Here is a 27,206-nt window from a genome sequence, read left to right as displayed (position 1 = left end):
GGTCGCTCTGAGTGGCCTGAATCCCCCATCTAGGGAAACCTTGCCCGACTTTATCCTGTATCTCTCCTTCACCGCTCTTGCCTCAAGCTGTCTTGTTCATTTACTCAGGAACTGTCTTTTCAGAAGAATGTAAGCTTCCTAAGGGTAGCTAACTTTGCCTGTCATTTCTATATTCCTGATGCCTAGTGGAACAGTGGAATATTTGTGAATCACATGAACACAGACTACACTAGTCATATAAACTGAGCAAAGATGTAATGAGGCCCCAGCACCTCATCACCAGGGTTCTAGCTGAAGAGACTGCCTTGTCTAGCACCATGACATAGTTTGCGCAGTATAAAACAAGCAACTAAATAAAACCTGTTCTACTTCTCAAAGGTTCTAAGAGGTTATATATAACAAGTAAGTTGAGCTGTAAGTTAAGAACAGGACATGTTTTATGCTAAACGGAAGGGGCCACCTCCTGGCTTCCGGACATCAAGTGACAGGTGCCCGGCGCCTGCTCTGATCCTCCCCTCTGGTCTGTCCATCCCCATCACAGGTCCTGGCGGTTCGGTGGTATTCCACCCTGATCGAAACACAGCCTAATGACTATATATAGCAAGTCTTTTAAGCACTAATTAAAAATAACAGTCTGGCATTTGAAAACTCCTATAAACAAAAATGTAAGAGCTGAAATAAACAGCAACAGTTGCAAATCTGGTCTATGCTCAGGTGGGTAAAAAGCTACATGTCTCCTCTGGAGTTTTTCAATCACTCTTGAGTTTATGGGGTTTTAAAATGCCTAACAATGGCCATCTTACCTTTTGGTTAATAAGGAACGGGGCTTTTCTCAATTACTCCATTTTAATGATTATAAAATTCATTACAATAATATTTAACCTAATATATCCCAAATATCACTAACACTATAATCAATCGGGAGACATTAAGTTATTTTGTCTTTCTTCATTCAATGTCTTCACTATTCATTGTGCATTTTATACTCACAGCGCATCTCAATTCAAAATAGCTGCATTTAAGTGTTTAACAGCCACACATGGCTAATGGCTGCTGTACTAGACTGCACAGTTTTAAAATGTTCAAAACCAAACTTACTTTTCTGCATTTGGGGAGTCTTACATAAAAGAGGTTTTGTTTAAGCTCTTGTTTTTACTTAAGATGTCTGAATATATTATTTACTACTTTGTACTTTTTTAAAACCCTGGAATTTGTCTTAGGATTCACACTGCATTCCTCACAATAAGGTAGAAGATATTAAGGACTATACCACATTGCCTTCTCGCAAGCATCCAGTTGACTTCTCCAACCACAGCTGCTAGATTTAGTTTTAATTCCCTTTACACATGGCTCCTTTCCTGCCCTAACTGAATGCAACCAAGCAGCTCTGACACATCGGAGCCAAGTTTCCTTCGTGGGCAACAGAACGGCACCACCATCAGTCACACAATGACCCACCCGAGTTTACAGCTCAAAAGCATTCCACTCAATCCTTTAGGAGACTTATGTCCATCTTTATGATTTAAGAAGAGGGAAACACTTTTAAGACCTCAAAATCCTCTGGTTAGAAGCGTAAGTACAATCAGATTAACGCACTTAGTTCTTCACTCACACAGCAAACACATGGGATTCTGCTAACAGAAATGGTGGTTTCAATAGTTTGGGGCTGCAATGGGATCACCACCCTTCACCAACAGTGGGATGTGCTGGTTGAACTCCGAGGGTGTTCCTGTTACCTCTGCATCCTGGTCCTGGAGCTGGTATGTCCTCTGGAGGCTTCGCAGAGTTCGGTGGCTCAAGGTCTTCTGCTCCAAGAGATGCTCCAGAAGCAAGACCAGCTGGTCTGGAAGAAGCTAAAGACAAAACCAAACAGCCTATGAAAATGCCATTCAGCTGATGAGAAAGTAAACCCAAATGTTCAGACTGAAGACCGCATACCCAGGGTAACCTGGGTGCTTTCAGCATATATCGGCAACATAGAAAGGCTGTGAAGCTGACTTTTGTGATTCCTCAGGGTGTATATTGTATGTATTCCCAAAGACACTGCATTCCGGGGTCTGATTAGGCCCCGTTTTCCATGACTAATCATTTCAGTTTTATACTTAGAGCAGATCAAAACTGTGCTTCTCTTAATAAAACATTATCGTGGTTTACTGGATCTCTTCCTTTACAGCACACGTACAGCAGAAAATGTAATGTAGCCTAGACAAGAGGTTCAAGGAGCCATCCAATTATAGGCAAACACCTGGAAATTTCACAGAAATAAGATGCGGCATGCAGTCCCCTTTTCACCACGTCAGCTCTGTAAATACACCTGCTGCACACTGAGAAATAAAGAGTACATACTGAAAGAACTGTCTTCCCTCCATTACGAGAATCATAAACTTATGATCCATTAAAAAGCTACAAAGGCCGTATGCAACTATACGTGCCGCTGTACACACAGACACACCAGGTCACCCATATTCCTGAGTTCTCATACAGGAACGGTCAAAAGTGACGTTACAAGTTGAGGGCAAAGAGAGGAGGTAGTCTTCACGTGGTACAAAAACAAAACACAATGCATGCGAAATACAAGAAATGAAGAGAAGCATGTGTAACGCTTCATCCGTGTTACTCGCTACGGGGCAGCAGGGCCAGGACTGGTGGCCCTGTGAGATGGGCCCTGTAGTGCACTGGAGGAATAATCAATTTGAGATACGCCTTGTAGGAAGTGAAACATATTTATTCTAAAATCAAGATTTTAAAATTTACCCTATGAATTTCATGGCTCTCTCTGCCGAGCTTCTCTCCATCCCTGTGTATGTGCAGATCATCCCTGTCAATCCAAATTACAGGTCTGGAAGCTGGTATCACATCAACAGTACATTCATAAGAACACCTGGATTTTAACTGCCACTTTCTGATGCTCTAAAACAATTTTTTTAAAAGTACTGGTTTCCCTTCCTGCTCCTCATCTTTCTGCCCCCAAGTGTGCAGTCTGCCTGACCCTCCCTATCCCTTACCCCCTCACTCATTCACACACACACTTATATTTTTCCAAAAGGTACGCAGGGGGCAAGAGGCAGAGAGCAAGTCCTGCAAACACCACACCCACTGCACCATTCCACAAGGTATCTGTTTTCTCACCTCACCCTTCTAAATTCTGAGAAAGCCCCACTTGCCTACAGACAGAGGCAGAAAGAAGGGAGACAGGCACCAATGCAATCACTTGGTTCTTGGGTATATTCTGTACTTCATAGGATCGCTTCATCTGAAAGGCATGCCGTGGCTATTCTCTCAGGAGAAACAAGGTGCCTTCAGCAAAACTGCAGTGCGACCAGCACTGACTCCGACCCAAGGAATTACTAACGCTCCATTTCTTTTCATGAGAAGTCAAGTAATTGCAGCATGTTTTAAAGATATCAAATTACTACATAACTACTTGTAACAAAATCACCCATCTACCACACGATATTAAAAGGGAATCTGTTTCACAGAAGAGGCCAAACCCAGGCCCCAGCCTCTGGCAGGCCCCTCACCATTCACACCGTGAACACGGCCGGGTGCGTGTGGTATCCAGCACTTCTGCCCAGGCAGCCCAGGGAGACTGGTTCCTCTCTCCCTCTGCCCTCCTCCTCCTTGCTGTTCATCTCATCCCTCAGCCTCCTATGATGTTCCAAGAGAGGTGCTTTTCTGCAGGAGGCTGAGCCTTCAACCCATGGCCTCAAGCACCCCTAACCCGTCTCCCGGGGCTGCTGACTGAATGCCCTCCAGCCCTTGAGCCCTCTTCCCAGTGCCTTCCTTTTCACCCCAGTCGTGGGCTCTCCCCGCTTCATCTCACTACTACCCTTTGTTGTGCTGCTGTCAAACAGCAGCTCCACCGGGGTACCCAGGCCAGGCCACCACAGGATGGAGACCTGCTCTACCGCACAGACACTCAAAACTGGTGAGCAGCACTTCTCAAGACAGACAGTCCGAGGACAACAGGAGCCTGGCATCGAGACCCCTCCAGACAAAAGCAGGCAGGCTTCGGGGAACGGGCTCAGCCTCACAGAGAAGCAATTCTCGGCACCACCGGCACCCAGACCAGCAGAACACCCTTTGCCAGAAGAGGGGCCTCGTTCGCTGACTAAATACAGAAGGAACCAGTCCTGCCAAACTGCAGAATTACAGGGAGGGGAGAGGAGAAAGAAAAGCACATCCCCATGTTCTACACTTGTGCTAACAAAGAAGCCTCCTGTCAGAACTCTCGTTTGGGATTTGGTTTAAACTAAAGACACACACTGAGCGAAGAAACCCTGAGTAAGACAACAGCTTGGTCCTCAACTTACCCCAACTAGGTGTAACCAACAGATACAGCCCAGTTTAAAATCCAACAATTACCAATACGTGGACCTATAAAAATACCTGCGTTCATACTCGTATATCTGAGCTTTCTTTTAAGCTGAAAGCTCACGCATCTTTACACAGAAACGGAACCAAAAGGATCGACGGAAGCTTCTGTCCTCTCCAAATTTTACACAATGAAAACCTTTAAAGCTCTCCTCCCGGACTTAAGACCATGAGATGGAAGGGAGGGAGCACGCTGACTCTCATGTGAGAGAGGAGGAGCAAGGGCGGACACTCCCCTCAGGTATCCGCTCCCCCTAAACAAGGCCCCGACCACAGTGCTGCCACAGCCAGCCTCGTGCTCCCACGTTTCTCTGAGTCCCATTCCTCTGAACAGATTTGAAATGACTCTCACTTAGTAAACAACCTGTAGCCATCCGGCTTTTAGTTGTAACTATTCTAACTCAGGGGGGGAATGTAGTTTCTGAAAAAAGTAGGGAAAAAAAATCAGTGAACAAATGCTATTTTGGGACACAGACAATAAAACTAATAAAGCATCTTTTATTCGCAAAATACACATTACAACATTTTTAAAGGATGAGATAATAGACCTTAAAAAGAGGATACTGAAGCAAAAATGTAGTTAAACAGCTTCAATACATTTCTCTTTGTAACATAAACATTTGCTCCCCGTAAAGCCACCCTACAAATGAAGAGGTAGTGGTAATGTAATAAACCGAAACGTTTGTGAAGCCACTTAAAGAGACCACACATCAGCAGATATGCTCAAGGCAGCAGCGGGTGGGGCGGGGCGAGGAGCCCAGGGCAGGCACGGGGGAGTGGGACATGCTATGTGGACCCCTCCACTTCCACCCACGTGGAAATCAGAGCAAACTTCACGTGACTTCTAGGCCAACTGCGTTCATTTATTCATTTTAAGATTAACTGAATTTTAGACCGAAAGGCCAGCTGTGCTTAACACAGCAGCACCGGCGGGAGAGAGAGAAGGCTCTGGTCGCACCACAGAGTGATCGTGAAAAATAAAGGACCTCACCGCCGAGCATCACCACCTAAGAAAGTAGCTCCTTCTTCAAACATTATCAAAACAACTTGCCTTTATTTCTGAGGGCCTCACAGTGCTCACACCCACAGTTCAACAGTGACAGGAATGCAAAAGTCCCTTCCTTTGCATAAACAAGAAATTCATGATGGGGTTATTTTTTCCATACGGAGACCAGCTCAATATTTTTAAAATGCATCTGCCTCGGAAATTTACACAAAATAGGACTACAAGGTGCCAAAGTGATGTGGGTATTTGCAAGAGAACTTCACAGAACTATAAAACTTACTGAAATGAATACAAGAAATAAAATGCTATACGAGGTCAGTCAAGTACAAATGCTGCTTGTTAAGGATTTTAGAAGTCTGTGTTCTACTCTAGACACGGAAGGTTTCACAGTCGCTAAATACTAAGGACTGTACAAAGAAAGAAGTCCACCGCATGTTTTTCCCAGCTTCAGAGTCGACGCGAGCTGTACGACTTCCAGTGGTTTGGGAGACGTTTTACGCATGCCCTTGGAAAGAAAACACGAATTTTCCAAACCCACCCTCCTCAACTAGAGGCAGCTCAACAAAAAAAACCCCGACTCTCCCAAAAGCCTCTTACTGCTGTCATGGGGGCGTCACTCACTCTGCGCTCCCAGAAGACCACCCACGCAACTGAGGTCCCGCCGCCACTTCTTCCATCAGCACGATCAGAACAGGCCAGCTCCCCTCCCGCATCGGACATGGCTCACGACTGACCTTGCAGAGGCAGGGCCTGTGACAAGAGACCAGCGAACGGCAGCCTCCACGCCCCGGTGCCTGCACCCCTCCGACAGCAGAGGAGAGCACCTCCGGCGTGGCCCAGCTGGTGCACCGCTGCCTCACACAAGAAAGTCACTGTGCGGCTCCCCAGCCAGAGAACAAGCCCGGGACGAAGGCAGCCATGGGCTGACCGTGGCGTGAGTTCTATTATTACCCCATTATCACTCTGGGATCTGTGCCTAAATGAAGCATGCTTCCTCCCTGATGCCATTTCCTTTTATCCTGGCTGGAGACTAAAAGCGGATCAATGGGGGCAATACATATGATGTCACTTCAATTTACAGCCATGGCCTCCCCCTCTCCAGTCTGTCTGAAACACACAGAAAGATCAATTCTTCCCAAAAATGGTTAAAAAATGCTTAGGGAGCATTCTTCTTCCAGAAGAGCATTCTCTGCTATATTTGTCTATGTTACTATGCAGGGAACTGTTTACATGGAACAAAAACAGAAGGCACGGTGGGGAGGGGGAATCTCACATTCTGTATGCTGGAGACTTGCTGGCTGAAATTCAACACGAGCAGGGTCCTCTGAAAGTCACACGCAGGAGGCCTTCGGGCAGAAGCACAACAGAAACCGGTTTTCTTTTGCCCCTTGGATTAAAAAGGTGATCCCACTGACACAAAATATCTTTCATTTTTAGAGAGTTCCCCCAAAGTCAGACAAATCCCCTTTCACTCTTCCCAGAAAACACAGCCACCACCTTAGCAGACCCTCAGGTTGCCCCTCCAGTCCACAGGCAGATCCACTCACACGGTGCCCTCATTAAAGGAGACGGAAAGCTTGGCTACAGGACACGAGACAGAACTTATAAACTGAGTCATCTTCCAGACTCGGCTCTGAACCAAATAAAACGCAGTGAAAATCTCTACGCTGCATAAATTTTCACGTGGTGCTTTTCGACAATAAGGCAAAATTAAGATATAATCAATGAAGTTCCTCAAAACAAAACCAAGAGTTCTCCCTCCTCATAACCCAAAAAGAAACAGAAAATGTGCAGAGCCACAGAACCCAGGGGCAGTCAGCCTTTACTGCCCACACACTAGCCAGGCCAGTCTTCAACAAATGGTCTTCTTCCATCTGTTACTTTTTAAATGATAAACATTTCTAAGAAACAAAAGTAGACAACTTAGTAATATGTACACATACCAGGGTGTCTGCCCAAGATTCTGCCTACTAGGATATCATGACAGAACTGAAATGTATTTATTCTAAATTAGTAATTTGTATAATGGAAAAATACAATTGGTTTGAATTGCCGCTGAAAACACAATTCAGAAAAGAAAAACCTCTGTATGTTGAAGCAAAAACGTAACATATTTTAAAGAACTGTCAAAACTTACAAATAGAAGTATCTACTGTTCACATTATTTGTGTGGCATAAAATTGGATTTGTCAGCAAAGGAAGTCACCAAATAATTAAGAGAAAAAAAGTTTTCTTCAAAATAAAGAAAATCAATCAATTGGTGCATATTTGTCCAGCAGAATCAGTTATTTCTGATTACCAAACATTGTTAGGGAGTATGTCTATAAACAAATTTTGGAAAGAAAATTCAAGTAGCAGCAAATATGCACACTGCTCATTTTAAACAGAGAAAACCATATTCATTAGATTTTTGGGAAATTCTAATAGTTACAGTTCAAAAAGATTACTGCAAATTTTGAGCCATGGTTTGCTTGTAAAGTTTCTAAAAGTGGCATCACAGAACCTAAAACAGATACACATCATCATTAGCAAATACTATCTGAAATAATGTATTGGCATAATTCTCACGTTTCCAGATTGTAAGGGTCAAATGTTCCCGTGCTATTATTCCCCTAACTCTTGCTAAAAGCATATACTATATGCAACCTAACACAAAACGTATTAAATGACAAAATATGCACTCCTCTGGTCAACTGGATCTCGTACAACCATGTGCACATTAATATTTCATGTTGTTATCTATGTCGGAAGCATCATAAACACTCAAACTGAAAATTGCCAAGTATTTCACAGGAGATGCGTGGGATCCTTGTGTCTACCTCTTTGACCCCAGATCCTGCCAGACCAATTACAAGGGGCCAAAGGGAAAACATTCCTGATCTGAATTTTATGCTTCTCAGGAAAATCATCACTCATGAACCAGAAACTGTAAATTCCTAAGTGATTCCGTCTATTTACCTGCCACGACAACAATGGCATGTTTAATATACGGCTTGTTTAATATTCCTGAAGAAATTGGAATACTTTAAAGTATAAGAATATTTCTAACTCTTCTTGCATTCACGTTTTCATAAAAATTTCCTTCTTTTTGTTTCCTTAGAATTAATGCTTTTTCCACAAGTGGTAGCTCACGCCACTAATCCCAGCACTCTGGAAGGCCTAGACAGGAGAATGGCTTGAGCCCAGGAGTTTCAGACCAGCCTGAGCAACACAGTGAGATCTCGCCCCCTACCCACCCCCCAAATTAGGTGTGCTGGTATGCGTCTGTAATCACAGCTATTTGGGAGGCTGAGGAGGGAGGATCATCTGAGCCCAGCAGTTGGAGGCTGCGGTGAGCTACGATTAATCCAGTAGACTTCAGCCTGGGCAACAGAGCAAGACTCTGTATCCAACAACAACAACAACAACAACAGCAACAAAAAGAATTAATGCTCTTACCTAAATTAATAATGGTGTACTTAATACTTGATGTATTTATCTTGAAGGAGAGTATACATTTTATAATTCTGAGTTCCTAATTTACAAACAATGACACTTGCTGACTCCAATTAGCCCAGCATATGAATATACCTTTACTGTAAAACAAACGGTTGGCTGAGTCTATGAATCAAAACATCCTACATGGTATGTAGCTATGCAATGGAATACTATGTAGCTATTAAAAAGAATGAGATGGAATTATTTTTGTAATATGGGAAGATGGCAAGAAATGTTTTTAGAAAAAAGGTTCAGAATAAAACGTAGACTATGGTTGAATTTGCGTAAATTACATTCTAAAGACACATAATACTAAGGAATGCTTTGTGTCAACTGTTTCTCTGAGTAACCTACCTGAACTTTCTGCCCTCCCCTCTGTCCATTTCTCTGCTTCCAGCTCAAGCTGAAATATTTTTCTGAAATCATGCTACAAGTATTTCCTAATAATTCACTTAAAAGAGAGATCTACCTTATGAAGAAATTCATTACCACAACTGAACCTAAGAACACTGAGAACGACTGGGGCACGTGCTCTAACCAAGTGCTGGACCAGGCAACCAGAAACCAAGCATTTCTCTAAAGCCGGTCCGGTAGTTATGGGAAGACCTCCTAGCACGAAGTGTGCACCGAGAAACCTATCACTGTCTCTCCAGTCTTAGTCATAACATTTTAACATTGGTTCTGTGCAAGCAGCAATCAAAAAGTGGAAGAATTTAAAAACTTCCAAATATCCTGTAAATAGATATATAGGAAGCACAGCATCAGTCACATGCTCAGGTTTTTACGCTGTCACTTAGAATACTAACAAATTATAAAATACATTCAGATTTTTTTCCCAAGGGAAAAAAACAGTAATTTCATCCAAACCCAGAATTTCTTCCTTTCTATAACTTCCTACATTACTCCAATATGTCAAAAATCAAAATCATATGGTGTAGGATTATTTATTACGGATTTAGTAATTTTAGTTAATAATTATATCGACATGATTCTTCCTTGGTTAAATGCTTTTTATACGGCCCTGTATTCCTGGTGAATAGTAATCTATACAATGCACAAAATTACTGTGTTCATATGGACAAACAGGCAATCATCACTAACATTCAGTGTGAATAGTAATCTATACAATGCACAAAATTACTGTGTTCATATGGACAAACAGGCAATCATCACTAACATTCAGTGTGATAATACAGTTTTTCCTCTAAATTAGAAGGGGATTAGCAAACAGGGGAAAAAACTCAGCTCTTACAGAAAATACCTATCTTCAGAATTTCCTGTACAGAAAATAGTATCCTCTCCTTTTGAGTTTAAACAGGAATAACCGAATTCAAAGAAAACTATATTTTAACTTCTATAAAAAGAATGTACATTTTTAAGGTGTGTCTTAAATATTGGAACCAGAATTTGCTCATTTCATGTGCTATCTACCCACATCCTTGATAGTCAAATGTTCATCACACTGAAATAAAGGACTTAACGCCCAATATAGTAAGAAGAAATAATAAGGTAACAATGTCATCTGCAAGAATAGCTGTCAATTAACAATCCGGTGATTTAAAAGAATTTATTAAAAGCAAATTTATATAGCAACACATGAAAATTCAGACCAGGAGTGACTCTCATTCCTCAACAAGAACATATCTAAAAAATACAAATTTATCAACTTGAAGTTTCATAAACATTCTTTACAGTACAGATCTGGTTGATGATTCTTCATATTTAAAAAGCTAATGGTAAAACGACTGAAATGCCTCTTTAAATGTAACAAACCGTAATTAATGAAACGATAGCTCTGCAATGTCTTTAGAAAGCGAATAGATGGGCTGTATGAGTTATTAACAATCTAGTTCGCTTTATTGTGCAAAAACTCAACTGTATGTCTTAGAGAGATCTCTCCCTTTGCCTTCCATAGTCTCCTTGTTAAAATTTACTATTAAGGATTAAGGGTTTTTTAAAATCAAAACTCACAGTTAATAAAAAAGTATGGCTGGGCACAGTGGCTCACGCCTGTAATCCCAACACTTTGGGAGGCCGAGGCACATGGATCATGAGGTCAAGAGATCGAGACCATCCTGGCCAACATGGTGAAACCTCATCTCTACTAAAAATACAAAAATTAGCTGGGTGTGGTGGTGGGCGCCTGTAGTCCCAGCTACTCGGGAGGCTGAGGCAGGAGAATCGCTTGAACCTGGGAGGCGGAGTTTGCAGTAAGTGGAGATCACGCCATTGCACTTCAGCCTGGGCGACAGAGCAAGACTCCGTCTCAAAAAAAAAAAAAAAAGTAAGCCACGAAAACATTTTAGAGATAATGACATAACAGTTGCTAAGTGAGAAAAAGAACAGCAACAAAAGGACAGTGAAACCAAGTCAACCACTCCGATCCTCAGGTTAGACAAGTGATTCAAGTACGGACACACACATACACTCTTAGCAAATCCTGAAGCAGGAAACATAATTTATCAATTAATTTCACTCTTGGGTATTTATTCTGGAGTCGGAAACACTAACATTCCATTACTCTCAGTTCCTGTCCTTTCTTGTGCGTAGACACACAGTCAAGACAACATAAATATCTTTTTGGTCACATTTTATTTTCTAATATTCTTTATTTTCTATCGAATCCAAACTAAGCATAAATTTCAGCTGCACGTCTACAATTTGTCAGGCGGTTTCTGCCATCAAGTTGACAAAGCAACCTGTCCATTTGTAGGGACAGCCAACCACAACTAAGGAGCAGGGGGGAGGCAGGGAGCATGGCGAGTCCAACTACATGAAGGATTGCTGGAAAAATAATGGAACTGTTTTCATTTAATAAAAATGTGTTGCGAGTACTGTACAATCTCCTATCCAAAGTTTCAGTTTTATTTCACAGAATGATTTAATGTCTACAAGGCATAGGAGTCACATTTCCTCCAAATTCTGCACAGTTTTGGATTCTCGTCCAGACAGTTTACACACTAGATTAACTGTGAAAAGTGTTATGAGGAATAGAGCAAAGGATTAATTTCTTAACAGTCTCTTGGACATGTAGGGAAATTCACGCTATTGAAAATAAAATGGATTTAATTTCAGGAGAACAAGGGCAGAAGTCTCAGATTTTCCAGACATGTTTAACTTTCCTACATTCCACAGGACAGAAAAGGCTGCCTTGCCCATGTGTATCGTGTGAGAGGGTGATGCGAACATCGAGTCTGTCTGCCCTGAAGTTACACATTTGCACAAATAGCTGAATAATTCATAAATTAAGGTACTGCCTATCACAGCAGAAACTATTTTCAAGGAAACAAGTAGACAGAAACGGCGTTATAAAAATGTTCTTTTATGTCAAAACATCACTTTACTGCTACGAGTTTAGACGTAATCTTAGGTCTACTGTGAGTTCCAGCCTGGACACAGAGCCTGGAGTAGCCTGAATTTGATAGGGGAGCAGGGGATCTGAAATGAGACTTTGCTGCCAAAAAAGTATTCTCTTACATAATTTCAAGTACTTGAAAGTCAATCAACGAGTCTTCAAAAATGCAAAATGGATACTTATAAGTGGTGGTTAACTATGGATCTAAAATCCTGGTAGGTCTTTTCATAGGCGTTGGTATGAACATGATTAAAACCTAAGATGTGCTTTCTAGCAATAATCTAAATTCTCAAATGTATGCAACACTTTAGGAAATTTTTTTCAGACAAATTTCGCAAAAATGGTTAAGTTTCAGCACTTCTAGTATTTCTGTATCTTCCTTTACATATGTAAAATGTGCTCCTACAAGAAAAAGTATTTTATTGGAATTTTACTTTGATGTTAAAATGTAACATTTCCTATAACTTCCAGAAGTTACAGGAATAACATTTCTAAGCTTTCTGATTATTTAAATTTTAACGGAAAATAGTCTATAGAAAACCGTACTTTCCCTCCCTCCCCTCAGTATTCCCATTTATCTGCAGAAATTAAGAATTTATCTTTAAAAAAGAGGCTAAAATGAAACATAGGCTTTTAATTGTTTTTCTTATATACATTAAGCTGAAAAAGCAGCAAAACTTTTAAAATGCTCCTGTGGCTACTGCTTGCATCCCGCATTTTTACAGCATTTCCCTTTAACATATCAGAGTTCCAACGGAGCAACTATAATCTCCACCTTATACTCCAAAGTGAAGCTTGACTCCTTTAAAACAAACCGGCTTGAAAAACCAGTGAGCACAGAACCTCAAAAAGTGAAGTGGATAAACAAACTTTAAATTTTCTAAGAACCACTTTTCTTCTGATTTCACGGTACAGAGCCTCATCTAGGAATTTAACAAGTAAGAGCTAACTCTGACAGAGAAATGTTTGAAACCTCACAAGCTGCCCGTCTCTGGGGAGCCCAGTCCTGTGCCCTAGAGCCGGGGTCTAGGGCAGGCTCCCCCCGCGGCGGCGCAGGCGAGGCCCGTCGGGGAGAGCGCGGAGCCGGCCAGGGCAGCAGAAGGCAGGAGAGCCCGAGTCGGGCTGACGCGCGTGGCCGCAGAAATCCCAAGCCCGGGCCTGCAGGGTACGTCACTGTCTCCCCGCTGATTCCTGCTCCGTGTGAACTTTCCCGAGCGCCCCGGAACGTGCGTTTGCCTGGCCGTTTTGACTTGAAAGCCTGGTAAATAACACACGCACGAGCTCACCGTTCCGACGCCTGCGCCCTCGAATGCGCTCTGAATTTACAAGGTCCCCGCCAGCTTGGAAGACAGCACAAGCAGCAGCCGCCACTCAGCCACCTCCCACCGTGCCCGGGGACGCAGCAGCCCCGCGCCCACCCTCCGCGTCACCTGGCGGCGGCAGCACGGGCTAGGAGCCGAGGCAGGCGTGGGGCCGCGCGAGGAACGGTCCGCGGTCCCCGCGCGCCCCTGCGGCGCGAAGCGGAGGCTGGAGAGGGCGGGGAGGCCGCGCTGCTCCGGTCCCTCCGGTCCCTCTGGTCGCCCCGCGCGGTCAGTCTCCAGGCCCCGCGCCCACCAGTATCTTGGCTGCCCGCACCTCGCCCCGCCCCTGCGCCCAGGCCCCGCCCCGGATGGGCCGCTCCCACCCGGCAATTACTCTAATGAGAAGTTCTCATCTCAGCACTTCCACAAGGTACAAACCAGCCCCAACACAGCCGGCAATTCAAATGGCTTTGAGAACAAAGGCAGTCATAGCTGTAGCAATTTCTCCTGTCATTCACACAATGTGAGGATTTTCTCTCTTTGCATATGGTATGAGAAAGAAAAAAAGTTTAAAACTGTAGCAAACATGCCATTTCACAAGGGTATTAGTATTACTGTGGAAAAACACCAGACCTGGCCAGCTTCAACTAAAAAAAAAAAAAAAATTTCTTACCAATAAATACATAAATAAACTTTTAAGTTTGGTCCCTCCTGCAGAACAAATGTTCCTGGACCACGTGGTGGAAATCTGCAACATGCTGAGGTGTGAGAAGACTGTTTTCTTATAGCTTACAGATAATGTGAATAAAAGAGCAACAAACCACCCAGGGCAGCTTTCTGTAAGAATAAACAATCTACACACTTCTTAATCAGCACTGGTGGAGGCTGCTAATTGTTCACACTAAAATCAGAAAAAACAAAATGCCAGAGATAAGTTTTCTGTGTGCAAGGATGGCTTTAATGGTTAATTATTGGTGTCTTCATCCTAAACAACCAGAACATCTGCATGGCAAACAAGAAACCCGTCTCATTTCCAATCTTGCAGCAATCTCAGTAGATAAAAGTCACCAGAATCGACCCCAACAACAAAACCAAAAATTCCAACAAGGATTATGAGGAATGTGATTTATTTAGAATAGGTGAGAGGTAGGCATTCCTAGAATGCACTTCACAACGAAACCAGAAAGATGTGGCCCCAAACCACAGGATAGGGACCTACCTCAGGAAGGGAATTGATCAGGGCAGTTTTCCCTAGAAAACTGTAATAGTCCATTCACAAGTTCTGCATGTTAAACTCTTCATTCTAATTTTAAATGTACATTAGAATGTTGTAGATGAGAAAAATTGTAACTAAAACGTGCTTAGAAAACCAAAACATCAAAAACAAAGCCACTTTGCCAGTACAGATTTGATCTTTAAATAATCTGCATCCATTTTAAAGAATTACTGAACACAGTTTATGTGAAAGGTTAAAAAGAAAATCAGGCAATGAACTACTGAATGGAGGAAATACTAAAACCACTATAAAAACTTTGCATTAAATAGGCTGAGAGTCTTCCACCTTCAAACTGTATTTCTTTTTTCAAAAATAGATTTTAATTTTTAAAACATTTCAGGTAAGTATGGCTTTCAGTCCCATTCCATGCATTTATAAAATGTGAGCTAAAATATCTCCATATATAAGTCAAGGAAATCCTTAACTGTTCATGTGATAGAAAACTTAGTACTTTATTTTCTTACAAATGCCACGTTTGGTAACTAAATTTGCCTCTCTAAATATTAATATGACAAATAGCTGAAATTGTAATAACCACTTTAAAAGTCAATCATTTTTTAAACAAGAAAATCAACTGATTTTAAGTTAAACAGAATAAGAAACAATTTTTTTAAAGTGAGCACTTTCAAGTGCTAATATGTCTACCTGAACTTACAACTTTAGTTCCCTGAAAGTAAGATGACATTCTTAAATACTTAAAACTAAAAAAATCAGGTGTCTGGGAAGTAAAAATATAGAAAGGACTCCCAAACACTCGTTCTGCAGATGAAATAAACATGGTGAGCAACTGAGAATATAGGGAGAAAACTCCTTCAGAGAAACTGTAATATTCCCAGAACACTTATCCTATCTTCCCCACACTCAGACCCAGAAGTCATTGTTAGCTGGGTCGATCTCTCTGTGTACAGCACACAACACTCCCGTTTAAATGTTAAGAACACTGATAAGCTTTATGTACGTTTTCAAATGCATAAGAACATTAAAATTAAACATAATTCCCTTAAAAATTATGTCCGTTTGAAAAATTCTTATATACCTTTAAAAAACAAACATTCTTTAATGAGAGACAGAATAAAGAAGTTTCACAAAATCCACCAAAACATTCTTGGCAAAAGTAAATCTCCACTTCAGGTACCTACGCTATCAGCCTCATCGCTCACACGAACATTTTAGCATGTACTTTTAAAAGCAAAAAGCCACTGCCGATTAAGTTGGTCAAATTTGCAATTCTGCTTTCAACTAAAAGGTAGAGAGTAAGCCTTGGGATAAGCCACGAAAGGTCCTGAGAGTATTTCCACTTCAGATAAGCAGCTCTCACTAACATCACAGATTTAACTTATCAAGTGATTCCAATACTATCTGTTCGCGCTATTTTTATAATTAGCATTTCGCTTTTTGGAAGCTGAATTAGTGGCCCTAGTCCATATATTGTTTTGAAAAACCCGTATCTGGGAACTCCTATCTTCCTTTCTAAGCCCAGCGCAGTCCTCTGCCGGCCAGCAGGGCTCGGGCCACCTGCGCACCCCCCTGCATTCCTACCGTGGTTCACAGTGGGGGGGCGGCGGATCCCCGACCACCACTCCCCTCTCCGCGGGCCTCCTGTTCGTTTAACCAGGGTTAGGGGAGCTCCGCTACACGGACATCTGTCCCTGGAGCACCCCTGTGAAGGCAAAGTGCGAGGACCACGATTATCCACAGAAAAAAAAGGAAAGATCTGGCCCTTAGGAGCGGCAGCTGCTACAGCGATCCTTGACACCAGGCCCCAGGGCGGGTGCAACGCCCGAACCAGAGCCCTCCGCGGAGAGGACCCGGCCACCAGCATCCCTGACCGCACTGCAAGGTGAGGGGAGACTGGGACCAGCAGGCTTTAGAAAAACTCAGGCATGTCCAAACGCCTGGCTCCAAAGCTGGGGGCCCACCTGTCACTCGGGGGTCTTCACAAAGGCAAGTCGCGCTGGACCTGGGCCTCTCACCGACTCCGTCAGCAGCAGACAGCGGAGCCCGCCGGGGGCAGGGGCGCGCCCCAGCCTGAGCCGCCCCACAGCGTCCCCAGCCCCGGCGAGCCCAGCCCGCGTCCCTCCCGTGCCGCCGCGGAGCTGCACTGCCAGGACGCGGTCCGCCCGCTGCAGGCGACGACACTCCCTCTTTCGAACCTGCCTCCTTTCCTCCCAGCAGTGAGTTCGCGGACGCTAGGGGCGCCGTTGGCTGGGGAGTCACCCGGACCGGGGTCTAACCCGCCTGGCTACTCATCTTGTGACCCTGGGCACAAGCTCTGGGAGGCCCAGCTCTCCAGGGTGCCAGGAAACAGCACCATCCTTGGCACGCCCTTTCTGGCTAAAGACCCCCGTTTCTGAGCATGAATGTAAAACGGCCCCCGCTCTTCCCCATGTTCCTTCAACACCAGCTCTGCACAGCCTGAGATGAGTGCCGCGAGGACTGAGGCAACCCATGAACCTACCAAAGGTAACGCCAAATGTAAACTACAGGTGCCAAGTAAGCGCTCCACTCTCCCCCCTCCCCTACTGCCAGCGCCTCTCTAGTGCAGGCCCCAGAGGAGCACCAGGCCTGCCTTACCACCAGGTGGGTTCCCTGACGCCCACCCTGCGCTCCTCTCTCGCTGGGGACTGAACAGTGACACGTATGCCTATGTGTGCAGGTCACTGCTCATTTCCAGTCCCGATCACAAACCCTCAGCCCTTCCACAAACCCTTCCGCAGCCTATGCAGCCCTCTGCCTGGAATGCCCTCTACTCAAATCACTATTCAAGGGGTCACGTTTTCCAAGAACCCTTCACCAATCTTACCCTTCCAGATGAAGGCTTTGCTTCATGGGTTTTCCTCTCATTCATTTCCACGTGGGCTGTGACGCTTTTCTGCCATACAGCAGAATTATCGGAGTGCTGCTGCGCATGACGCTCCCATTTCTGAGCTCCTTGCAGGCCTGGAGGATGTCTTTACTTTTAATCCCTCCTCACTCCCACCCCCACCTGCATCCAGAGGAGCCAGTTTTGAATTAATGTAACCTGTCTTGTAGCAGGATCCAAGTTTCCATTTGTGCCCATTAGCAGTGATTCTTAGCAACTAAATGATGAAAATATGTTAAAATAGAATCAACTTTAAAAGAGAAATTCAAAGATAATACTTTTTAAGCCTTGCACCATTAGTTTCACAAGCAAAGAAAACCATTACAGGTAAATGTCGTATCTATTTCGGGGGCATTTTCCCTAGGAAGCTGTTGACAGCTTAACCACGGCAGCTCTGCTTTACGCAAATGCAGATGGTACTTTTCTCCCAGAGAACTTCGCGTGTGTTACCTCAGTTGACTTTGCAACGGCCTTGTAGGCAGCAGCACACATTACCCACAGTCTTAGATGACTGGGGAAAGAGAACACGGAAGGTCAAGCCACTTAAAACACAATATGTACACAGTGGTTACAACTATGCAAAAATTTTGGGCTGGGCACCACGGCTCACATCTGCAATCCCAGCACTTGGAGGCCGAGGCGGGTGGATCACATGGGCCCAGGAGTTTGAGATCAAACTGGGCCAAAACTGTCTCTACAAAACATACAAAAATTAGCCAGGCATGATGGCATGCACCTGTAGTCCCAGTTACTTGGGAGGCTGAGGTGGGAGGATCGCTTGAGTCCGGAAGGTTAAGGCTGCACTGCGCCCTCATCTTGCCACTTGTACTCCAGCCTGGGTGACAAACTGAGATCCTGTCTCAAAAACAAAACAAAACAAACCTAAAAATTATACAGATGTGTGCACAAAAAAGGATGCTTACGGTGTTAAAACTGGAGTATCATTTTAACTGGAAGTTTTCCTATAAAGTGTTAGTACAAATTATAAAATAAAAAATGTCACAAGACAAAGCAAATGATTAACTTAATTATTCACAAGTCAATAAAACTATAACTGAATCATTCTTTTAAATAGAAATGCCAATTTCCCTCAAACTAAAACTATAAATTAGTTTTATGTCACACTGAAAATTTCTCTTTAATATAGTCAGTAGTGAGCATGTTAGATATTACAGTATAACAGAAACTTCATTTAAGCAAAAGTACAAATGACTTTTTCTACTATAATAGCATATATCTGTGTATGCACATACATTATTTTTCCCACGGTAGTTATGAGAAGCTGTAAGAAAACTACGAAGCCACTAACTACCCCCTACCTTTTTAAAATTTTTGTGTAGATGTGGGGGGCGGTGGCTCACTTTGTTGCCTAAGTCGGTCTCGAACTCCTGGACTAAAGAGATCCTCCTGCCTTGATCTCCCAAAGTGCTGACATTACAGGTATGAGCCACTGCACCCAGCCAAAAAACTCGTATCTAATACTACACTCTGTATTTGTCAACTATCTGACCCTATGAACTCCCCAATTCACTGCCCTTTACATTATCAGCATCCTCTGAGGTTATAGGCAGGATAATGGCCACATTACCTGGCAAAAGGGAATTAAAATTCCAGATGGATTAAGGCTGCTCATCAACTATGAGATTACCCTGGATTATACAGGTGGGCTCAATGTAACCATAAGGGTCCTTATAAGTAGAAAAGGCAGGCAAGAAAAGAGAACCAAAAAGACAGCAGCGTGAGAAGGACTTTGCCAAACCGTGCTAGCTTTAAAGATGGAGGAAGGGGCCATGAACCAAGGAATATAGGCAACCCTAAAAGCTGGACAAGGCCAGGAACTAGATTCCCTCCTAGAGCCTACAGAAAAAAAGTGCTGCGGACACCCTGACATTAGCCAATGAAGGCTGATATTGGACTTCTGACCTCCAGATACTATAATAAATTTGTTTTAAGCCACAATATTTGTGGTAATTTGTTACAGCACAATAGGAAATTAATACATCTGAGTTTCAAGTTCCTCATAATCATTGTCATTGCTTCTTAGCCTGTTTGGTGCAACACCTAAAGACAATGACATCCTTTATTTATTTATTTTTTTGAGACGAGTCTTGCTCTGTTGCCCAGGCTGGAGTGCAGTGGCGCAATCTCGTCACTGCAAGCTCTGCCTCCGGGGTTCACGCCATTCTCCTGCCTCAGCCTCCTGAGTAGCTGGGACTACAGGCGCCGCCACCACACCTGGCTAATTTTTTGTATTTTTAGTGGAGACAGGGTTTCACCGTGTTAGCCAGGATGGTCTTGATCTCCTGACCTCGTGATCCACCTGCCTCGGCTTCCCAAAGTGCTGGGATTACAGGTGTAAGCCACTGCGCCCGGCCAATGACATCCTTTAAAATCTCTCGGCTACACTTGAATTCATCAGCTTCCTTTTAAAAGAGGAAGGTTTCTTCCCATTCCCTCCCAGATCCCTAAGTGTGCTGCTTTACAGATGGTTTCAGGCTCAGCTCTGGAGGTGGAAGAGTTTGCTGGGTTTGAGGGGAGGGGAGAAAAGGCGGCCAGACAGGAGGTCTATGGGCCTTCTGGGTCTGGTTCTTGAACGGCCCTGCTGCTTTTATAGCGCCGTGGAGGCCGGGGCAGAGCGTGTCAATGAAACAAAGGACAAACATGAAACAAAGCGCCAGGGGCCACCGCGTCGCGATCAAATCCAAGAGCGATTCCAGTTAATGAGTAACATAACCCCACCACCTTTTTCATGGCTTTAATTATTACGGCCGGTAAGAAATATTCAAGCCATCCCTGTTTAGTGATGTTTTATTTACCCCTAAAGGCTAAAGCCTTCATTAAGTGCAGAAGAGTTGTGTTCAATTCAGCACATATGGTGAGATCACAGACTGGCTGACTGTACTTTTTCAGTGTCTCTCCCTCTCCTCTCCGCCCCCCACCCACACCCACCCTCCCGAGGACTCCGAGTACACAGTTCACAATCTCAATCTGGCAGTATCACAATTTCACATTACCACAAAGAATATTTTTTTAAAAAATTCTTATTTCTGAATAGTTTTCCTTATTCTCAATTTTTCTAGCACAAATCTATCTTCTCATAAGGCCATTTCCTACACTGATTAAAGTGCAAGTCACTCTTGCTACAAAGGAGTCTTTCTTTGCCCCCAAATGTTTCACTCACATACATGAAAACTGGCTAAGTTCCTGAATGGCACAGAGCCTTTTGGTTTGAGAAGCCTGACAAAATGTCTAAGTAGTAAAAAGAACCGGTAAAACGTGAGAGCCTGTTATTTATTGCAATTCATATATCCACAAGATCAACAGTCATTACTTGCCTCTTTTTTTTTTTTGGTGTGGAGACTTAACTCTGTCATGAAACTCCCTGATTATGGTATTTTCTGAAGTTCACACTGTTATGTTTTCTAAAGGGAAATGATTAGCCAGCCATAGCTTTCCAGGCACAATCTTTGAGGAAGCGAGACTGTTTACCGTGTTTTCTATCGGAAAAGGAATGTTTGCAGCTCATCTCCACTTGGAACAATATTTTTATCTTTGGGTATCATTTGGCATTGCTGTCATTGGAGCTGCAAAAACACGGGAGGAGCTAGGAAAATCCAAACTTCTGATCCTGCACTTTGCAAGAGAGAGGACGAGCTGGGTGTAGCTCTGTCATGTGTGGCCCCACCTCCAGGAGCTTGGGCCAGGAGGGAACTGGGAATGCCTGTGCCCATCAGCAATAGGCTTCCTGGGGGCACCCGGTCAGAAAGACATACAGGAGGGGAGGGCGAAAGGTCCCTGCTCTCCTCTTTCATCGCAGAGGCGGAGACAACTTCTGAGGAAGAGCTGGAATCCTGGGGTCAGGGGAGGCAGCCCAGGGGGAAATGCACATGGCCTGGGCTTCACGCCGTGCCTTCAGAAAAAAGGGGTTACCACGTGGCTCTGTGGCGGCCCTAAGGTGGGAAGATGAACTTGGCTTTGTGTCTGATCATCCACTTTATTAGCAGGATCACACACCGTGGTACACAGCCTTTCTTCTGCTCCAGTTCTGAAGAAACCATTCCTGGTAGCAATATAGTTCTAAATGGGAGTCATAAAATACATAATAAAGAGGCTGGGCACTACAGTTTACAGAGGATGGGAAAGCAGTTGATTTTGTATGTGCAACTGTTCCTGTCAACGGACGAACAAGCCTGTGGGAAGGGACTGGGGCAGCAGAACCCCCTGGTGTGGCTCTGGCCTCAGAGTGCCCTGACTCTGCCTCCTCTCTCCTCCACCTACTGAGGTCCCCTGGGAGGGAGGAGAAGCCACCTGTAGCCTCTTGCTGCCCAGGTAGTAAAGCAGGGCTGATGAGGCCTGTGCCTCTGAGCTCCCCTTCAATGCCCCAGTGCTATTTTTATTACGTTCCCAGAATTAAACTCCAATAGCATCTTTAACATGCTTTAGTTCTGTGGGAAAAGGAAATACATCAGTCATGCAATAACTATAAAAATTTAACATCCTGGAACCTGTTTTTACAAACTCTAAATAAAAAGTCAGCAATCTTCGTCTGCCATCACAGATCATTGTTCTTGACAATAAATAACCCCAGTGGCTATTTAAAAGATTTCTTAAAATTAACATGAAGAATGAATGAATGAATGAATGAATGAAGAAACATGTCCATAGTAGGGGGTTGGACATGTAGGGATGGACATGTAGAACAGGAAATGAAATCTCCCTTAACAACAAAACTTGTTCCCTTGAGGAGATGCCGTCTCTTGCAGGGGACCTTACTAGCAAGCTCACAAGTTGTTTTTGTTTATACAGCCTGCCTAAAGCTTTTGAGAGAAACATTATTTATGTTAAATGTATTTAATTATAGGATAGGAATTCCTTAAAACTATGATCCAGTTTTTTGTTTGTGAGGCAGGGTCTCGCTCTGTCACCCAGGTTAGAGTGCAGGGCGTGAACACAGCTTACGGTAGCCTGGACCTCCTGGGGCTCGGGTGATCTTCTCACCTCAGCCTCCCAAGCTGCTGGGACTACAGGTGTGCGCCATCACACTTGCCTAATTTTTTACTTTTTTTATTATTTTTCCCATAGGTCTTATTTTTCTCATGCCCGCAATATTACTTTTCTTTGGACCATTCTCAGTTGATCCATGTTGCTCAAGATGCAGACTGCAACAGCACGGGCCGATCCCATGTTAACTCTACCATTACGCTATTCAATATTTAAAGGCACTGAACACATGCTCACATGTATTCCATTTGACTTCTGTCCATCCAGAAGGCCCACAATAACCCTCTTTCAAACCGGAGCTGGTCACTTCTGCACACGAATCTAAACAGTGCTTGCTGTAACAGGATCATTTCAATTGCCAAATTTACTGGTAATCCTATCAAACCTTCTTTATCTGTGAACTCATCGAGGTCGTCCGCAAGTCCCAATTTCCAGTACAGATATGAAGCCACACCCCAGAACTGCTCCTATCACCTCCCACCTGGTGGCAACGGAGGCACTGATGAGCACCCTTTGGGTCAGACCCGTCCACCTAGAAGTAACCTGGACTTACCGAGCTTGCTGCTGGCACTAGGAAGATGTACAACTTCTAAGAATCTTAATGTAAGACTAATTAAAAGAACAGGAAAAGAAATGAAATTTCCCTTAACAACAAAACTTGTTCCCTTGACGAGATGCCTTCTCTTGCAGGGGGCCTTGGAGGCACAGCACACCTGATGTGCTTGCGTTGTACAGACATTAGTCACTGTGCAACAAAAGACGTTATTTATAGCTGCTGTGTCTTTATTTCCTAGGTCTAACCACCAGAATCTCTACTTAGCCAGGTCGTGGCCTGGATTTGTTTGCTACAGTTACTGCGACTGTGGCAAACATGGTTTATATCATTAGGTTTTTTATTGTTTCATTCAGTTTTGGGCATATGTGTGTGTTTATATTCAGATTTAAAATGTGTGCAAGTTGCCTAGAAACCAAAGTGCAGAATTCACAACCTAATGCATGCTAAGCTGCAGCTGCTGGAAAACAGCATGTTCCTTCACCTACAGTCTGGGCTGGGCTCACTCTTATCGACCCTGTCATTCGAGGTTGATGGTATCTAGTTTCCCAGGGAGTTGGTTTAGTTATATCATCACTTTTGGTATAACTGGAAAGAAAGCGCTGTGTTTTTATTTTTTCGTCTTGCTTGAATGCCCATTCCCCCCCCCCCCCACCAAGAAAACGTAGGTTCTTCTCGTACATCAGGACAGTATATATAACTTCTGGTGTGGGAGACACAGGCCCAAGAGGCCAAGAACTTGCTTGCATGGAGCATGGATGGACAGATGGCTGGATGGAAGGTTTCTCACATCACTGTATTTCCCACACTGAACACCTTTCATCTAAGGAGCTCCACACCATCTCATACGTGCCTGAGGTGCCAGCCTTCCGCACCACGGCATCGCACTCAGGGTCTCAAGGCAGAAAGCCGGTCGAGATCACCGCAAATCAGGAAGTGAAGCCAAGTAAACCCTCAGGAATGTATTAACTTGCACTGACAGGTGCCACTTAGACAAGCCCCTTCTACTGTTGCCGCGGTTCTTCCGGAGTAAGCGCGGCCCTTCCCCAGGAGCAGACAGCGGCTGAAGAGGAGCAAATGGTGCTCCAGGGTTTTTCCTCGCAGTCTCACCAGCAGGACCATTCCTGCTCCGGAAATGCTCTCTCCTAAGTGCTTCAGCAATAAGAAACTGTGTCCAGAACAAAAGTTACGTTTTATTTTACGCCACAAAATTAGGAGTGGAAAAGAAATGTGAATATCTTATGAGAAAAAACGCAAGTTAAACTTCCGGGAAAATACCTGAATTCATCCAGCTTTGGCGCTTGTATACCGTAAGCCCAGACGATAAAATCCTACCCACTCTCTTTAATTGCATGTGGTAATACTTTCGACAACCTTTAGGTGCCAAGAAGAAAAATATTTTTCAAGGTTAACTGTGCAGCCTATCATTTTCTATCAGTGAACACTAATCAGTTTTCTGGCTGAAATGAAAAATGACTTCAGGAAGAATTCTTAAGATAAAATGGTTAGGGATTGATAAAGGAAAACCACCCCCCGTTAAAAAATCAAAATAAAGGCTAAAAGGTGGGGTAAAAAAATATTATCCTGAAACTTCGTAAAACAGCTATTTAACACCAAATCAATAAATCCTGCTGTGAGGTCTTTTTAGAATTTAAAAGCCTCTGTGGGTTTGCTACAATTTTCATGCCCACTCTTAGGCCGAAGGCAGCTCATACGTCTGTGGTGTTCAACTAACCAGCAACTTAGCTTCTGAATAAAAAGTACACAGAGATGTTGCCACTTTCTCCAAGTAGCACACTGGACTGCATGATCTGCCACATCGCAGGGAGCATCCATCCCATGACAGTGACATTGTCAAAAGACGTATACGGGCCGCGGACTGCTAAGGCCAGCTTGTGGCCAGGCTGGAAGACTGACAAGATCAAAGGGCTCTAAAAACCCACAGTCCCTTCAAGGTGACTTTAAGCCCAGGTGCCCAGGCAGCAGCTGTCCCTCCATCTCTCAGCTGAGCTATGCCTGGCCACCTCTGAAACTAACTATAGTTTTATTCCACACACACACACACACACACACACACACACACACACACACACACACAGACACACACACACACACAAAGTAAGAAGAAGAAAGAAGAACAAGAAAGGAGAAAAGGAGGAGGAGGAAGTGGAGGGGGAGGAGGAGGAAAAATAAAACAAAACCCAACATTCTGACATTTACTGAAAGGAATGAAGTGCTGCTCTTGTTTATGAAGAGCAAGTAAACACATATTTTATGGCAGATATTTGAAGATAATTAAAAAGTAAGGAAACTTTTAAAAAAGATGAAATACCTTTAAAAGACATGAAAGGTTTTCTCTCACCCCAACCCCCAAGGATGATTCTTGTCATTTAAAGGGCAACTATTCCATTTAAAGGAATTTGTTTAAAAGTTGAAATTTTTTTTCCAAAGGCAAAGATTTAAATCAAGTAAGACCTATCAGATAAATGCCATCTTCATGAATTATAACTTAAAGAAATAAAACATTTTATTTTCATGCTTTCAAATATGAAATGTTTTAAAATATCTTGAAAAATCAGTGGTAACATCTTAAAAAAGCAGGCGAGATCAGTGGAAGATTCCACCTGTCCCCAAGCCTAGGCTTAGGGAAAATGAGATCACACAAGACCATATGCACATCCTCACAAACGAACCTGTAAACAGGACACAAATTCTTAAAGCCATCAACATCACTAGACAGCAAAAATCCAGGGAGATTTAAAACACAAATATTTGTATAATCCTTTCTATTCAAGAAAACTCAGTGTGACCACCATCATGGAAACCTCTCCCGGGGGTCTACAATGGCCACCCTCAGACCTACTTTCTGGGTAAAGCAACTGAAAGCACGTGGTAGGAGGGGAGTCTGTTGTAACTGAGTGAATGACTGGGGACAGGTGCCTGCTTTTACTGACAAGCAAGTAAGGCCATGCAGCAATTTCTTTTAAAAAAAAAATTATCTGGGCTGGGCGCCGTGGCTCATGCCTGTAATCCCAGCACTTTGGCAGGCTGAGGCGGGAGGATCACCTAAGGTTGGGAGTTCAAGACCAGCCTGACCAACATGGAGAAACCTCCTCTACTAAAAAAATACAAAATTAGCCGGGCATGGTGGCGCATGCCTGTAATCCCAGCTACTCAGGAGGCTGAGGCAGAAGAATCGCTTGAACCCAGGAGCCAGAGGTTGCAGTGAGTCGAGATTGTGCCACTGCACTCTGGCCTGGACAATGAGAGCAAAACTCCGTCTCGAAATAAAAAGAAAAATTATCTGAAGCTGGTGTCAAAGGGATTTACTTTAAAAAACAGCAAATTACTAATACAAAGGAATCTCCTTAGAGATTTACTACCCACCTTAGATACCTTTACTTAAGTCTTTCGGGATGCTCCAACTGGCCTGAACTTGACGCATCGAACTGTTAGGTATGGTGCTGACTGCTCCTACGAGACACATCACAGGAGCCGACTTTCCCAACATGCAACAACTCATGTCCAGGCTCAGGAGCAAACTGGTATGTCATCAATGTCGAGATGGTTCTCTTTCAACCAAATACCGCACGGTCTCACTCATAGGTGGGAACTGAACACATGGACACAAGGAGGGGTACATCACACACGGGGGCCTGTCACGGGGTTCGGGGGAGGCAGAGGTATTAGGAGAAATACTCAATGTAAATGACAGGTTGATGGGTGCAGCAAACCAACACGGCACATGTATACCTATGTAACAAGCCTGCACAGGTACCCTAGAACTTAAGAGTATTAAAAAAAAAAAAAAAGAAAGAAATGGTTTTCTTTCAAATATTAAACGAAATGCTGGGTGTATCAGATGTCTGACACTTCTCTCCCGGGTTCATAACAAAATCTGAATCCTATCAATCCAATGCAGCGATTAAAGGAAATCCCAGCAAGGCCCGCTTCTCAAGCTCCTCTTCTGAGAGATCTGTATCAGGAAACCAGGATCCGC

General features: G+C 43.7%; 1 protein-coding gene across 14 annotated transcripts in view; it reads right to left on the bottom strand.

Annotated features, from left to right (window-relative positions):
- AOPEP (aminopeptidase O (putative)) overlaps positions 1 to 27,206 on the bottom strand; it is a 383,438-nt gene that overhangs the window by 45,787 nt on the left and 310,445 nt on the right. For all 14 annotated transcript variants that reach the window (XR_002517756.2, XM_031654785.1, XM_009189223.4 and 11 more), the window contains one exon: positions 1,737 to 1,853. Coding sequence is in view for 13 of the 14 variants with exons in the window: in XM_031654785.1 (XP_031510645.1) it covers positions 1,737 to 1,853 (117 nt within the window). In the remaining variant the exon portion in view is untranslated. The remainder of the gene's footprint in view (positions 1 to 1,736; positions 1,854 to 27,206) is intronic.

The sequence above is a fragment of the Papio anubis genome, chromosome 13 (genome assembly GCF_008728515.1).
Source record: "Papio anubis isolate 15944 chromosome 13, Panubis1.0, whole genome shotgun sequence".
Classification (NCBI taxonomy): Eukaryota; Metazoa; Chordata; class Mammalia; order Primates; family Cercopithecidae; genus Papio; species Papio anubis.
Note: the sequence above shows the minus strand (reverse complement) of the source record. Positions and strands in the feature narration are given on the sequence as shown.